Raw genomic sequence first — 16,007 nt, forward strand, 5'->3', positions numbered from 1 at the left:
CTAGAAACATATTCACATAAATTATGTTAATTTAAATGAACCAGTAGTCTACATTTTGTTTAAATAAGTAGACCAAGTTTAAGAAGATTATTTTATTCCTTTCAACCATTAAATATTACTTTTGATGAAGTGTTAAATTAAGGTGACCAACTATTTTTTACAATGAAAAGGAGGACACAAATGAATTTAAGAAAAAAATATTGTAAATATAAGAAACAATGAGCAAGCCTAAATTGACTAGCAGGGTGGGGAGTTCCAAAGTAGTGACTGGTAGACACAGGTGCATGCATTTGCTTTGGGCTCCCATCAAATCATACCTCCAAACTTGTAATCCAAGGCAGGAGGGAAATCAATGCACGCCGTAGGCATGAACAAAAATTTGGGGCATGGCCTGGTGGCAAGGGGGCATGACCTACAAACCCAGTCAGTGAAAAATAAAAGCCAACCCTATGTACAGTTTTACACATATCAACACTGACATCTCCCCCCCCCCCCCCTAACTTGCCCATTCTGGAACGTTGGGGACAGGCAGCAGGGACCGACGGGGAGCTCAGTCGGAACGGGGTGCACGAGCTGCTCATGCGCACGTTCCCTCTTCTGATGGCTGGCTATAGAATCACCAGCCCCCGCAAGCATGAGCTGCACTCCATCTGTAAGTTAACTGGCTTTAAATAAAACTATGGTGAAGTATAGAGTTTGGTAGTAAAAGTAAAATGTCCTAATTTTATGGAATATTAGTATAAATGAACTTCAAGTTTTTCAACTAACAAGTTTAAGACTCTGAAGCCTCTATATAGTCAAGTGGTATAAACTCAAGTGCAATGAACAATGACCCCTTTCTGCAGGCATGTCTGTGCCACTGTGTCAATGCTTGCTTTGGTGTGTAGTTCCACAACAGCTAGAGAGTCACAGGTTGCCCATGCCTGCCTTAGGAAAACACAATAGTTTGACTCTAAAATAATTGTGTAAGACAAATGTATATTAATTATACAATACTGGGTACTTGTGTAATTTCACAGCGCCACTTCCCTGCAGGGTCCCATCTACATTGTGTTCTTTATGGGGTTTTTCATAGAATACCCATGTTTTATGACTGTGTAGGCTTCAAAAATGTATAAACTGACATAAATCAAATCCTTTCTGTAACACATATAATGGTCCATTGACTTAAATATTTTTGGGAGGCCTGGCATCAGAACATATACTAGTTTTAGTTGACATGTTTAAATATACTCAAAGCACTTAGGAATTTTTTTCACACTGGCATTATATATAGACCACAAGACAGGACTGGGAATCACAGATCAATAGGATTGCAAGTTAAATAATAATATTTGGATAGGAAAATCTTTAATTTCCTTTTCTTCATTTTTTTGTCTTAATTTCAGATTATAACATCTGAAAATGTCCTAAAACAATAGCAAATAATAGACGTGAAACTTTTTATTGTATATATAAAATATTCTATTACAAACAAAAATTGTCAATATTCTGTAGTGTTCACACTTTATTTTAATATTATTTCCCAGGGATTTCTGTTTATTCTGTTAATGTTACTAAAACATTATAAAGTCTACAGCAGAAAGATAAATCTTCTACTTATAGCTCCAAGAAATTATACCTTTTTATTGATGTTTCAGACAAGATGTTCTCTACATACTGAAAGTCTTCACAAAAGAATGGTTTCACATCGTGCTTACAGACTTTTTTGAAGTTCAGCCATGCATTCTAACTTGGAATTTTTATTTGACTTTGCCTGAATTTGACTGATACTGTATATGTTCTTTTTAAATATTGCATTTTAATGATATATTTTGTGTTAAATGTTATAGGGTCAGAGTTGCCAGAAATCAGGGATTCTGTCCAAGAATGGCCATATTTAAGTGGCAATCATTTTCAAGGCAAAATCAGATTGGTTTTGCCTTGTAAATAATTTCCTATTTAAAATGTCAAAACTGCCTCCTCTGTTCTTGATTTTGTATTTAATATAATTGCTCATTTAAATCCAATAGTTGAAAACACAGTGGATTTGTAAAGTGTTCCTTAGTAAATTTGGCCCTGTATTTTTATGTCCATTGAAGGTATATTCATGTGCAACATTTAACATCTGCATTGAAAAGAGTATACAGAAATTAATTTAATTTCCCACACTGGACCCTTCAGTCATTAGCATCCCCAGATCACATCAGCAACCAGTAACCATGGAAAAAGATGTCATCAGTTACAATCCCAAGGAGTAGCATCCCATTCTGTGTGCTCTGCTAGCACAAGAGCCATAAATAAAGAGAAAACCTGAAGAGGATGTATACTGTATATTCTAACAAAACAAATATAAGATGCCCTTATATTAAAGTCATGTGAGATTTAATACAAAATAGCTATGGAGTACAATTGTTATGGCCTAAATTACTCTTGATTATAAAAAATATACAGTACCTTCTTTTGAGAGATTAATATCTGATAAACTGAACTGAACAAATTAAATTCATTTGAACAAATTAACTGAAAAAAAGAGATTAATATCTGCTAAACTAAACTGAACAAATGTAGTGTTTTATTTTGAAGTATGTATTTATTGAAAATACCATATATTTGGCAACAGCCATTGGGTAGTACTAGTGTTATACTGGAGAACAAAGGGGGGAGTTACGGATCTGGAAGCGCTGTCTTTAGCTGCTGCTCTAGAGGGAATTGTGGGAGCCCTCTGAGATAAGTAAAAAATGGGAAAGAAAAAGTTTTGAGCAGCGCTGGGTTTCACTGAAAGAAGCACAATTGTAAAATTTAACAATTTACTATGTATACAACTACAAGCAAGCTAAAATGTCATAATAAAACAAAAAAAAATAATAAAACAAAAAATATTATATTTGTGAAAATACTGTAGGTCAAGGTTGCAACCAATTAATCCTGCATGATTGAGTAAAAAGGAGGGTTTCGCCACAGTGAATCTTGTCTCCAAAGAGGCCTTAAAAGTCTTTAATCACTTATTGGTGGGAGAAGTTCATCACATGAATTTGGAGTGTGAGATGAAAAAGAGTTCTGGAATATTACCCAGCTTAATGAATAGGTTACCCTGATAATTCAATGTGCAGTCCACAGTACTGTATGTGAATGGCACTTCGCTGGCAGAGAGTGGAGACAGCAGGGTTCTGGTGAGATTCTGGCCCAGAACTAGGAAGAAATGGCTCAATGCATTTCAGCACCGAAAGGGCACCTTCCTCAGGAGCAGTGTGTGTGAAAGGTGCCATTTAGGCGCCTCGGCGCTTCCATCCTAATTCTTCTGCCAGGGTCTGCAAGCAATGCAGCACCACAGGCTGTTGATCCACGGTGCTACACACTGATCTAGCACCACTTCTGGGTAGGCAGTATCAGTGACACTGCGTCTGCCCAGGGGTGCCGGATGGCTCCCCGACAGTTGGGATTCCGACAGTCATTACTCTGATGTCGGAATTCCGACTGCTCCCTCGTGGGGGTCCACGACCCCCATAGAGGGAGAATAAAATAGGTGGCGAGCACAGCTCGCCACCGTGCCCGCAGCGTGGCGAGCGCAGCGAGCCCGCAAGGGGCTTCATTGCGCTCCCCCCGGGATTCCGACGTCTGACTAATGACTGTCGGAATCCCGACCGTCTGGGATTTATACCACACCCCTGCCCAGAGTGTGCCATCAGTGGAGTGCCATGTGCTTGACTCCACAAGGGGCAGGAGACTTGGTGAAAAGTAAGTTGATAAGGGCTTCATCCACTTACTTTTCACCAAGTCTCCTCCCCCTGTGGAGTCGCACGGCACTCCACAGGGGGGGAGGAGACGGGAAGAAGATAACTGCTCAAATGCAGAACCAGTTTAAAAAGAGCAATTTTAATAGGTCTGCTCTAAAACAAAAGGTAGGAGTTCAAGCAGTATAATGTTTGTCTACAAAAATGCACTAGGAAATACAACTGATTAAATATTACAAACCCTTATATCTGGTTTGTAACAATAATCTAGAATATGGATTGAGAATCCATACAGATGGAGCGGGCATCATCCTTGGCCGGCGCACACCAGATCCCTTGTGCTGGCGAGCGCTGGCGATAGAGACTGGGACTCACGTGCGTCTCACACACACGTGCATCCCAGTATCACGGCGGCTGGGCAGCGTCTCCCTGCCCATCTCCGCTCCAGGGAGATGCTGCCCAGTTTTGGGGGGCGGGGGTGTCGGTGAAGCAAGGGGGACCAGTGGGGGAGGTGGCAGGGACCAGCGGCTGGCTACGTTTGCAAAGGGGCGCGTGAGCCTCTGCAAAGATGGAGCTCGCTCCATCTGTGCATCACTTCAAAATAAATACATTTATATCTGTTAAGCCTCATCCAACTGTTTGTTTGTAACCTCTTGAGTTATATTATAATATATAACATTTTCATACAGTATGCCAGGGCAAAGCACCTAACAAAAGTGGAAATAGTACACCATACCATCTCATTTCACTTCCCTTGGACCAACTGTTAGGGCAAGGTCAACCTTCATGTTGGTCAATTTACTTTTAACAACCATATGCCTATCTAGTCTTACAAAAATACTGGACAAAACTTGTGATCTAGATGAATCCTTGCTGGTTTCTGGGAAGAATAAAGGAGTGGGAAACCAGACTTTGATGGCAGTTTAATACAAAAAATAGGTTGACAAAAGAAGGGGGCTGGGACTGATTCAATGGAAAAGAGAGAGTGCTAAATAATACTGAACTTCATAACAAGAAAAAAAAAACTAAAACAACCCCTCTCCCTCACATTGTTCTATGCAGTTGATGATTGGTAATTAATTGTGTTGAAATACTAAAACATACTAACATTTATACACTTTAAACTCATGTAACCAGTTATTATGCCTTCGACTTCCAGATCTATTCGTTTTTACGAACATAATATACTTAAGTCCTTCGTCCAACTCTTTGACACCACCAACATCTTCTAGTACTAGTAGTATCTGATTAGTAGGTGCTCTGTGTTTTTGTATGGGTTGTGACATGACTGTTATGAATTTGCTGATGGTATTCTGACTGTTGGCATGCTGACTTAATATGTTTTTTGCCTGTCAATTATTTTTTACTTAAATAAACAGCATAATGTAATCTCCAACCCTCCCGTCACCATCTTTTCAAATTAGTTGTGTTGTACATATTTAATGTTTGGTTGCATCACCATTAATTTAACTAAATAGAACTTTAAAATCAAATACATCTACAGTATGACAAGAATGTTACTTTATTTTTTATTCTATTTTTTTTTTTATCAATTGTACAAAAAAAAAATATTAAAAGTGTACTGGAGGTAAAGAAAAAACAGTGGTGGATTTTGCCTATGGACTGTATCCCCTAGTAGTAATATCAGCCACCTTGCTCAGTGTCAATGAGTTTGCACTTGCTAAACTGACTGGCAGTGACTTCCTAGTTGAAGTCCTGTCAGTCACAGACACTAAAGGTAGTCCCAAAGGGAGATGTTTCCTTCCTCTGGGACTGCTAGTCTGGACTGTGATTAGCAGACAACTGGTTGTGCGTAGTAAGCCACTCCCTGCCTGATTGTCAGTCTTAGCTGGATTTTATGGGAATTAGCCATTAGAGCATGGCCAGCCAGCCTTTTGCACATGCACAGTATCATCACTGCTACTGCACATGCACACGTCTGTCAACTACATTGTATAGGAGCCAGGATCCAGCCAGCATCAAATACAAGGTGTCAGAGACCCCGCAGTGTGGGAACAAGAAATTTGTAAAACTTTTAATTTCAATATTTTTATTTGGTACTGCTGTACAATATATCTATACACCACTAATATAAGATGTTAATGGTACATAAAAAAAAAAATCATTTTTCAAATTAGCTTTAATTAAAAAAAGAGATCACATACAATGATGCACTCTATTCTCATTCTTTTTTTAAGACATAGATGCTTAGAGACACACATCTTGACATAAGTGAAATGTATTTCATTTTAAAAGCTCAAAGGTCACCTTTACTTTTCATTCCTATTCCCCAATGTCTTGTTTCCTGTGGATGACGCACTTAGAATTGAATATGTAGGTGACATTAAACAAATCCCAAAAAAGTATTGGAGAGTTTCAGCTAAATGAAATGTAATTTGTACAATGCAAAGCACAGTATGGAGATTATCAGCTGATCTTCATATTTTTCACTAATAAAGTACTGTAGGTAAATAAAAAGGTCTAGATTTAGTGCAATTGCAATAGCATAGCTTAGATCATGTTTTTATAGACATGAGTAGTTTTTACTGGCTTAAATCCTTATAAAAATGAAAGTTACTTTTAGCTACTTAATGGGTAGAAAAAAACAGCCCATCAGCTGCATAACAGCATGGGTTAACAGTTTTGCAAAAGCTAAATTAAATTAAGTTTAATTTGTATAATTGGATGATATAAGAGAGGGAACAAAAACATGTCAACAGATACTCACCAGCACACAAAAAACCTTAATGCTGGCCATAGCAGGATTTTCAGAATGATCAGTATGTAATAGTTAGCATTACTGTCTCACAGGACTGAGTTAATGGGTTCCATTCCCACCATTGCCCTAACTGTGCGGAGTTTGTATATTCTCCCCATTCTTGCGTGGGTTTCCTCTGGGTACTCAGGTTTCCCCCCACAATCCAAAAATATACTGGTAGGTTAACAAAAGTAACTCTAGATTAATGTGTGTGTGTATGTGGTCGGAAAGAAAGTTTGTAAGCTCCACTGGGGCAGGGACTGATGTGATTGTTCATATATTCTCTGTAAAGCGCTGCGGAATATGTGCATGCTAAACGAGTCATAATAAATAAATAAATAATGATCCAGCAAGTCAGCAGAGGAGCTAATTGTAGATTCCAGAATAACTGCTGCCCTGTACACCTGAATGAGGCATGAGTATAATATAGAGTTAACAGCTTGGAATTAGAAGCATGACCATTGGGAAAACCAAATACTATATGTTTGATCACCAAATCAGATGATGATGAACATATAAAAGAGCAGAGTGATTATCATATATGTACAAACACTGAACAGTAATTATTCAGAAACTATCATGCATTAACTTATCTGAATGTAAATATGTTAAGCGTGTAAAATAGAAACAACTATAAAAAAATTATTGTACTAACAGAAACCAATTAAATAAATTTGTAACATATGGGAAGCTGCTATCTACAATGCTTTTGATGTCAATGATGAATTGGGTGACCATAAAATGGCCTGTAAGGCAGGTACTTTTATGCAGGCCACAGAAATAAAAGATGTCTGAATATTCATGATAATTTAAAATAAAGGGTCTATTTTTCCTTAAAATACACTCATTTGGTCTTAAGTAACTGCAATACTGCTGTTAACACAAGTATCATTTACTTAAAGAACTTAAACCAAATATGTTGTTGATAATAATACTCATAATGAAAATAATAAAACATCACTGCATATTAACAGACAATATCTGTTTACATAAAATCTGCAAAACAATTTGTGCAGTAAGAGTAAAGATTTGGTCTAAATACATTCAATGAAAAAAAGTGCTTTCATAATATGCACTGAATTTCTATTCAAACCAGGTACCAAGATTATATTAATTGCATTTCCTACAACACTAGAATAGACTTGGGTCTTAATAACAACGTAATCAATCCAACGTCGATAATGTATTTCTATTTGAAAACTCTATATTACAACTTAGATATTCTCAGCAAATTATTGATGCCACATACCATTGATAAACGCCTACACAGAAAGGAAGAATCAATGCAGTTCCCATAACAGCAGCAAAGAAACCTGTAGCAGTGGTAATTAGCTAAAAAGTGTTGCATTTGCCTCATACTGTTTTAAAGCCACAATACATTTAGATAAAGAATTAAAACACTGTGTCTTAATCAAAGTTCTAATAAAATGCAATTTTTGGTACTTGTTTCCTATCTGGGCGCCCACGATCAAAATCGCGGTCATCGGGGGTAAAAATCGCGGTGATCGCGGTCATCGCGGGCATCGCCGGTAAAATTGGATGGTCGCGATGCCCGCGATGACCGCGATCACCGCGATTTTCCCATAGGGAACAATGTTAAAAAGGCTGATTGACCGCGATTTCACTGTTAAATGGCTCAATTGACCCGATTTGGCCATATTAACCCTGAATTAGGCCCAATTAACCCTTAAATGTCCCCCCCAATTTTTGACGCCACCCCACGATCCACGCCATCCCGAAGCGTGGCGAGCGCAGCGAGCCCGCGAGGGGCGGCGGTACGCGTCCTCCGACCTTTTCATGCCCTACTATCCACTAGGGCGTGGTGTGAGAATATAATAGTGTGGCGAGCGCAGCGAGCCACCGAGCCCGAAGCGTGGCGAGCGCAGCGAGCCCCGCGAGGGGACGCGGATACCTTCACTGTGAAGGCCGTGAGGGGACGCGCATAATTGTGAAGGTATCCGCGTCCCCTCGCGGGGCTCGCTGCGCTCGCCACGCTTCGGGCTCGGTGGCTCGCTGCGCTCGCCACACTATTATATTCTCACACCACGCCCTAGTGGATAGTAGGGCATGAAAAGGTCGGAGGACGCGTACCGCCGCCCCTCGCGGGCTCGCTGCGCTCGCCACGCTTCGGGTTGGCGTCGATCGTGGGGTGGCGTCAAAAATTGGGGGGGACATTTAAGGGTTAATGGGCTCTGTGGCCCATTTAACATTGATTCCTATGGCCAAATCGGGTGGATTGAGGCATTTAACAGTAAAATCGGGTCCATCGCGGCTTTTAACATTGATTCCTATGGGAAATCGTGAGCATCGCGTCGCGGGCATCGCGGGTACATTTATGGCCGGCCGCGACGCGACCGACACGATTTCCAAGTTTAACATTGGTTTCAATGGGAAATCGCGGGCATCGCGTCGGTCGCGTCGCGGCCATACATAAATGTACCCGCGATGCCCGCGACGGGCGCCCAGATAGGAAACAAGTACCCAATTTTTTTTCCTGAACAGTCACCATCTGCTTATCCTGTATAATGGAGTGAATCTCCAGCTCTAATGAAGAAGATGAATGGGATCTGTCACTCGTTGTCTTACATTCTAAAGATGTCACCCACAAACATTCGGAAGCTGTCTGCCCTTACATTACAAGTATCATTATGACTGATAATCTTTGGCTTTTAAGTTGAATTATTCTCTGTGCACTTTTTAAAAAGCCAACCTTGAAATGTTCTGCCAGAAAGCACGTTCTCATGTCAGGATGTTCTATTAAAGTCTATGTTTAGCAAACGGCAGCCTTTTATCTATAGACATATCAAGACAAGATAATTGTAATAATTCCATCAGAACAAAATGAAAGCTTTGAGAAGATTCCATTCTAAATAATAGATGCTTATTTATTTAAATCGTAATGTCACCTGTGCCCACTACTTGCCTACTTTACTTACCATGCTTACTTGTTGAAGGAACTACTTTATACTTAAAGAAAAAACCATCCATACCTACAATTTCTACTCTCCTTTTCTTGCTTTCTGAAAATTTTTCCTAGCATCTTGAAATAAGAGACATGAAACACCACATTCATTTTCTGTAGCCACAGAGCAATTAAGACAATAGCACACAAAGGGCTTCAATAAAACTACAAGTACTTCACAGAAATGGTTTTGGTCTCAGACCACATAACAGTTAAAATAAAGCTTCTACTAACAAAATGTGACATACAGTACATTTTTCATTCTCTTATTTGAATCACAATGCATAAAACCACGTACTAATCTTAGTTTTTTTCACATAATATAAATATATTGGTTTAACCATTGAACAATTTGAAGGCAAATAAGCTCTATGCAAACATAAGAAAAACCCACAAAAAGTGCGTCTTTAACCTTTTATTCCCCTCATCCTTTTCATCTCAAGACGCGCTACACAAAATAACTACTTTACGGTAGCACCATCTGATACTGCAATTTGTATAAAACAGTACCACTTAGTGTAACTACAATGCATGCAACTACACAATGGGGGTTATTCTGGTTGATTCACAGCCAAATTCACAGCCTTGCGAGTCCACCAGAGCCCGCCTTGCGAATGCAGGACCGCCCAACCCCCCTCTCACCGCAGGTTCGCATGCAAGGCATGAGAATGGATATTTTACATAAACATCCATTCTCAGGCAAAGGGGAACCTCCCATATCTTTCAATGGCCACCAACCATCAAAATATGTGGTGCACGCATGCATATTGTATATAAAAAGTGAGTCTCAGGTCACTTATCTACATGTGCCCATTAGGGAGCTACTGGGCAGTCAGCTAACATCTGGTGATGTTAAAATGTGTGTATAACAGCGCTGTAATATATGGTGAGCAGGTACTATATTAAAACCGTAGTAAATAGCAATAATGTGTGTCTTTTTTTATGCTGAACTTTATTTCCTGACAAAAATAGTTAAAAATAATTTAAAATGTTTACACTCTTTTGAGTGACTTATTTTGAAAGGTGTATTATGGATCTCCTTAGTTGTAGCTTGTGGTGCTGCTACTTTCACTTACTCTAACTTTCCCTACCTGGGCCCAGGTGTAAGTAAGGGTGTCTGTGCACAGTAGCCTTTAATTACAGAAGCCCATCCCTCTTCATGTTGCTATGGTATGTGGGAGACTTTAGCTACGGCTGTTTCTCCCACCACAGTGTAATCCTGTACAGTGAAGATCAAGGAGCCACCTAGGCAGGCAGTGTGGTGGGGGAAGGTAGTTTACAGAAGACAGAAGGCTACTGCAGCTATTTTACCTTCTGTATACTACCTTCTTCCACCACACTGCCTGCCTGGGTGGCTCCCTGATCTTCACTGCACAGGATTATACCAAGTAGCGGAAGAAACACCCGTAGCTGAAGTCTCCCACATCCCACATACCATAGCAACTCGAAGAGGGATGGGCTGCTGTAATTAAAGGATTATGAGCATGGACACCCTTACTTACACCTGGGCCCAGGTAGGGAATGTTAGGGTAAGTGAAAGTAGCAGTACAACAAGCTACAACTAAGGAGATCCATGCTACACCTTTCAAACTAAGTCACTCAATAGAGTGTAAACATTTTAACCATTTCTCTTTGGCAGGAATTAAAGTTTGGCACAAAAAAGACACTAATTATTTTTAAGCGCTTAAAAAAATCCCATTACCACCTGGTGATGTCACCCGATGATTTCCAAGGGAATGCCCAGTGTTTTCATGGAAATCCCCATGAATTGCTGAGTGTTCCCAGGGTGAGTACCTCGAGTCAACCGCCTATGTTTCAACATTTAGGGAAATTAATTTAGCTGGATCTGAAAACAAGAAATCAAGTATATTTCCTTTAAGCATCAAACAACAAAACCATAAAAACTATGTGAATTTACAGTTTTTTTTCTTGCTTATGAACTGTAAAGTATTTCTATTATTTTTATCTTAGATTGATATAGTTTATAGGGACTTTTTTTGCCATTTAAATCACAATTAACAAACCACCTGCATTTATGTTCTTAACAAATGAATGTTCCACAGAGGCAATTAGAACATTATATTTACTAATTAGTCTTGAATTGGTTTGGTTAACCGATTGTATGAAGTTGTGATTGTATTTAAGATACTGTACTATATGTTACTGATTAATTGAAGACTTCCTTACGGATGGCATAACTAGGTATCATTTTGGGGAATTTAATAATTTTTTGACAGATCAATTTGTAAATGCACTGACCATGCATGATCAGGGGTGTTTTGTATTTTTGAAATACCATTTGATTCTAAATGCTACAAATCTGCCTAAAGAGTGTATGCTTGTGACCAGGGTACTCTTACCTTTTTAAGTCCATTATTACAGACTTAAAACTATTTTAGAACTGTTTTTTATTACCATTTTATTCCCAATTCTAAATAAAGCACAGTGAAAGTTGCTTGAATATGCTGAAATAAGCTTCAAGCACTCTTTATAGGCCTGCCCCCAGACTCCCATTGACTACAGTATTTTTACGGACGTATGGGGGCAGACTTAGGAGTATGTTAACCCTTATGATGAATCTCAAGTACCAGATGGCTCTATATACACTCAGCACACCCAATCTCCAGGGGAACATGCAAACACAAATCTTTTAATAATATGGGTATGACCTATTTTGATTTATTGTACGTTTAGCACAGTTATGAATCAAGAAATTTTGCATACCTTCCTAATGCCTTCAGAAGGGCTGGAAACACAATTATCAGCACCATTGTTTTTGCTAATAGTCCTCCATAGTTCTGCAAACATGCTGTCTTGTTCCAAGGTGTTTGTTCCTTTTGCTTTAAAATATTCATATACAGCTGAATCCTTAACTGTACCATATGATAAATCCATTTGCTTAGCCAAGTCTTGAAATGTTCTACAAAACAAAATCATAAACGGAGATAAAAATATTATCGTTTTTCCTAATTACATTTTAGGCAACAAAATGGCTGCCTCTTCTGTTAGTGATGGTCATTTCTAAATTTGAATTTAAACATAAAATGTATATTTTCTCACAAAATATGGTAATATAATATATAAATATTTTTTACACCCAATTCATGCAGTAGAATTATTTACTTAAATGTGGCAATTATGCAGATAGGAAAGATTTTTTTTTCTTTCAACAATTTTTTAATCAGAAAACATACTCAAATAAAAAAAAATATTTTCCATATTTACATATTACAGAAATATGTTTACACTGAAACATTTTAGGTTTGTGATGTTACCAATGTACATTAAGTAAAAATCCTGCTTAAGAATGTTTTGTTGAAACAAAAAAGTATTGTTATATAGTGTTCATTTGTGAAAATGGTTACTGATGTCTAATTAGTTTTACTGAAACAAATTGAACACATTAAGAATAATCATCAGTTTACAGTTTTTTTGGGACAAATGATTGACTAAAGGATATATAAGTAATAGATCTCTAGAAAATACAACAGTGAAAACAGCAGCTAAAAGCTAATGAAGTAAGTCTACATTTTTAGAAAGGTTGTCTCTAACACAGTCCATAACACATCTACGTTAAAGATTCATATTAACCTCATTTAAATGTATTGCTGTAAAGTTGATGATAGACAACATCATAACGAAGCATCACGTACACAATCTGCTGAGTTAGAAACAAATTACAGACCATGCAGGCCTAAAGTAATTCAAATAGAAATAATGTACAATTTAGTGTAAAATGAGTGAAAATAATCTGTATGTGTAAGCAAGAAGCATTAACTTATAGATGTGTCCACATACATTATTTGTTTTATTGTGCTATGTATGGCATACTTTGGCACACCTTGGACTCTGCAAAAGTCACGCTTTGTGATTTTTCTAAAAAATTGCTTCTCTAATCTATTACTTTATGCAAATTCTACTGCTGCAAACATTTTTTTAGAATCCATCTACTTGCTACATTTGGAAAAACAGCTAAGCCGTATTTTGCATGGTTTGCCAAATTGAGAAAAATAGCCAAGATGTATGTGGACACATCTGTCAATTACACATGACAATACTGATATCAGTTCCACCATGATGCATTATTGTCTTGCTACAGCAATAATTCACCCTGGGCTGGCCCCTCTACCTACACATGTGAAGTTATGACATTTATGAAAATTGACCACGGAATCTTTCACTCTTGGGGGCACCACTCATTTCTCTCTAATTATGGCTCTGTGTCAAGGAGTGTGGTTGACATTATCTCTGGCACAACCTCCTGTACATGACCACTATCTGCTAGAGTCCCATAATACTGTTTTGGTCCATTGTCTTTTCTCACTGTATATCTCATTTGGATAAAATGATCCACCCATTCAGACTCCAGTACCACCTTAATACTGGCTGAATTACTAACTCCTTTTTAAATAGCGGTCATAAACACATAAACACTTATACACATAGGTAAATGTTGCCACACCCCTCCATCCAATTTTTACCCCACTTTTCTAATATACCTCAAAACTTCCAAAATAGAGCTGAACATTTTCCTGTCACCACCTACCCTCAAATGTATCTCATCAAATTTCCTCAAACTTGCACTATTCGTAACACTTGGCTCCTGTTTCTCTCACTTCCACATAGAAACATTGTAAAAATATGTCTATTCCGTTCTCAATACACTACAAAAAAATCAAAACTTATGTGTGATTTCTCTCCTCTTGACTTGACTCCTGCAGATTTTTTGATGATCTACTGCACATTATTATAGTGACTGTCTTCCTCTGTTTTCCAGAAGCCAAATAAAATAACAGTAGTCAAACTACCTTCAAAACCCTCCACCCACCCCCAATACACAATAAACTCATATAAAACTCCCTGTGTTTTCACTTTTCTCTAGTTTCCATCTATCAACTATGTTGCTACCCACTTATGGTGTTTCCTACCAATCACGATAAGAGTATTTGCATACTTCATCTGGGAAATGTAATATGGTGTGAGAATCAAAAAGTGAGATATTTTGCAAGAGTTTTCCAATTTAAAAAAAAATATATTTTTTAAAGCGGCAATCAAAAATCGACCTGGGTTTGCAGTGTAAATGATTGCTACTTTAAAAAATGGGAAAACTCTCCCAAAATCTCTCATTATCCGATACTCACACCCTATTATATTCCACCCTATATGTCTAAATGTTCTATGAAAATCCATGGTTCCTAACAACTGCTCATTTCTCCATTCGGAACAGCTTATAATGTTAAAATTATATGCTGTTTTGCCCTGGTCACAGAAATGAATTAAATTATTACATATGGTAATTTAAATATATACATATAACAGGTATGTTACCATACAGTAAGTTGAATTGTTTAAATGTATACTGCGTGGCCTATTTTATATCATTTGGATAGAACTTTGGATGAAACCATTGAACATTGGTTGTGCTGTGACCGAAAAAAGTAGAAGGCTTAGCCTGCCTTTGTTAGTGACTGCAATGTTTACTCCATTTATGGATGGCATAAACAACAGTCCCTCTTGCCAGTAATTCAGACTAGAGAAATAATTTGCAGGTTCAGCAAAGCAATGGGTAAAAAATGTAATAAAGTAAGATATTGCAAACAGCCAAGGACTATTTCAGAGAGGTAAGTTATGGTAAATAAAAGCAGAATATTCAAAAGTATCATGGTCAAACTAAGAGAAATATGGCGCTGGTAATCAGCATCATTATTACTGTAAATAGGGCCCTATATATAGCAGTAATATTGCAGAATGCTCTGACATTGCTACAGTTCTCTTATTTTAATAAATGAGAACTTGAATTGTCATAATATAGATATACTGTAATCTAATATAAAGGCTTCCTTCACTGATGCAATTATGATGACCAAGAATATAGGATTATGTAGTCATGTATACACTATAGTTCTATGGGCCTTATTCAGATCTGAGCTCAGTACAAATTTGTTTGGAAAATGTGCAAAACCATGTGTACTGCAGGTGGGGCAGATGTGACATGTGCAGAGAGAGTTATTTTGTTTCTGTGCAGGGTAAATACTGGCTGCGTTCTTTTTACACTGCCATTTAGATTTCAGTTTCAACACACCCCACCCAAGTTTAATTCTCTCTGCACATGTTACATCTGCCCCACCTGCAGTGCACATGGTTTTGCACATTTTCCAAACAGATTTGTACTGAGCTCAGATCTGAATAAGGCCCTATATATTGTTTTACACCTGTTTGTTGTCCATGTTGGCTAATACAACAGAATATGACACAATGACTTAAAAGACAATAATCATTAACATTCAACTGTACAGTTACTATAATTGCATAGAACATGTTCTTTCCACGAGAGCTTAAACCTGAGCCACATGCTCGCAAGGCTGAATGTTGTTGCCCTTTCGTATTCACTAAATGAACACCTCTATAAAACATGTTTATTGTGATGTCAATGTATTTTGGATGCAATATATACAGTAGTTTGCTATATACACGTGTGATATATTTAAGAGCTGTTGAATATTTATGGAATTTAGTAGAATAAAAATTGCCCATGATTCTATTGCTCACAGCAGGGATTCCCAATCTTTTTTAA

The 16,007-nt window shown here is 37.9% G+C and overlaps 1 protein-coding gene across 2 annotated transcripts in view; it reads right to left on the bottom strand.

Moving 5' to 3' along the window:
• GRID1 (glutamate ionotropic receptor delta type subunit 1) overlaps window positions 1-16,007 on the bottom strand; it is an 854,117-nt gene that overhangs the window by 42,475 nt on the left and 795,635 nt on the right. For both annotated transcript variants that reach the window (XM_083146340.1, XM_083146341.1), the window contains exon 13: window positions 12,158-12,353. In XM_083146340.1, the coding sequence (XP_083002466.1) occupies window positions 12,158-12,353 (196 nt within the window). The remainder of the gene's footprint in view (window positions 1-12,157; window positions 12,354-16,007) is intronic.

Source organism: Crinia signifera, chromosome 6, assembly GCF_055691185.1.
Source record: "Crinia signifera chromosome 6, ASM5569118v1, whole genome shotgun sequence".
In the NCBI taxonomy this organism is placed as follows: domain Eukaryota; kingdom Metazoa; phylum Chordata; class Amphibia; order Anura; family Myobatrachidae; genus Crinia; species Crinia signifera.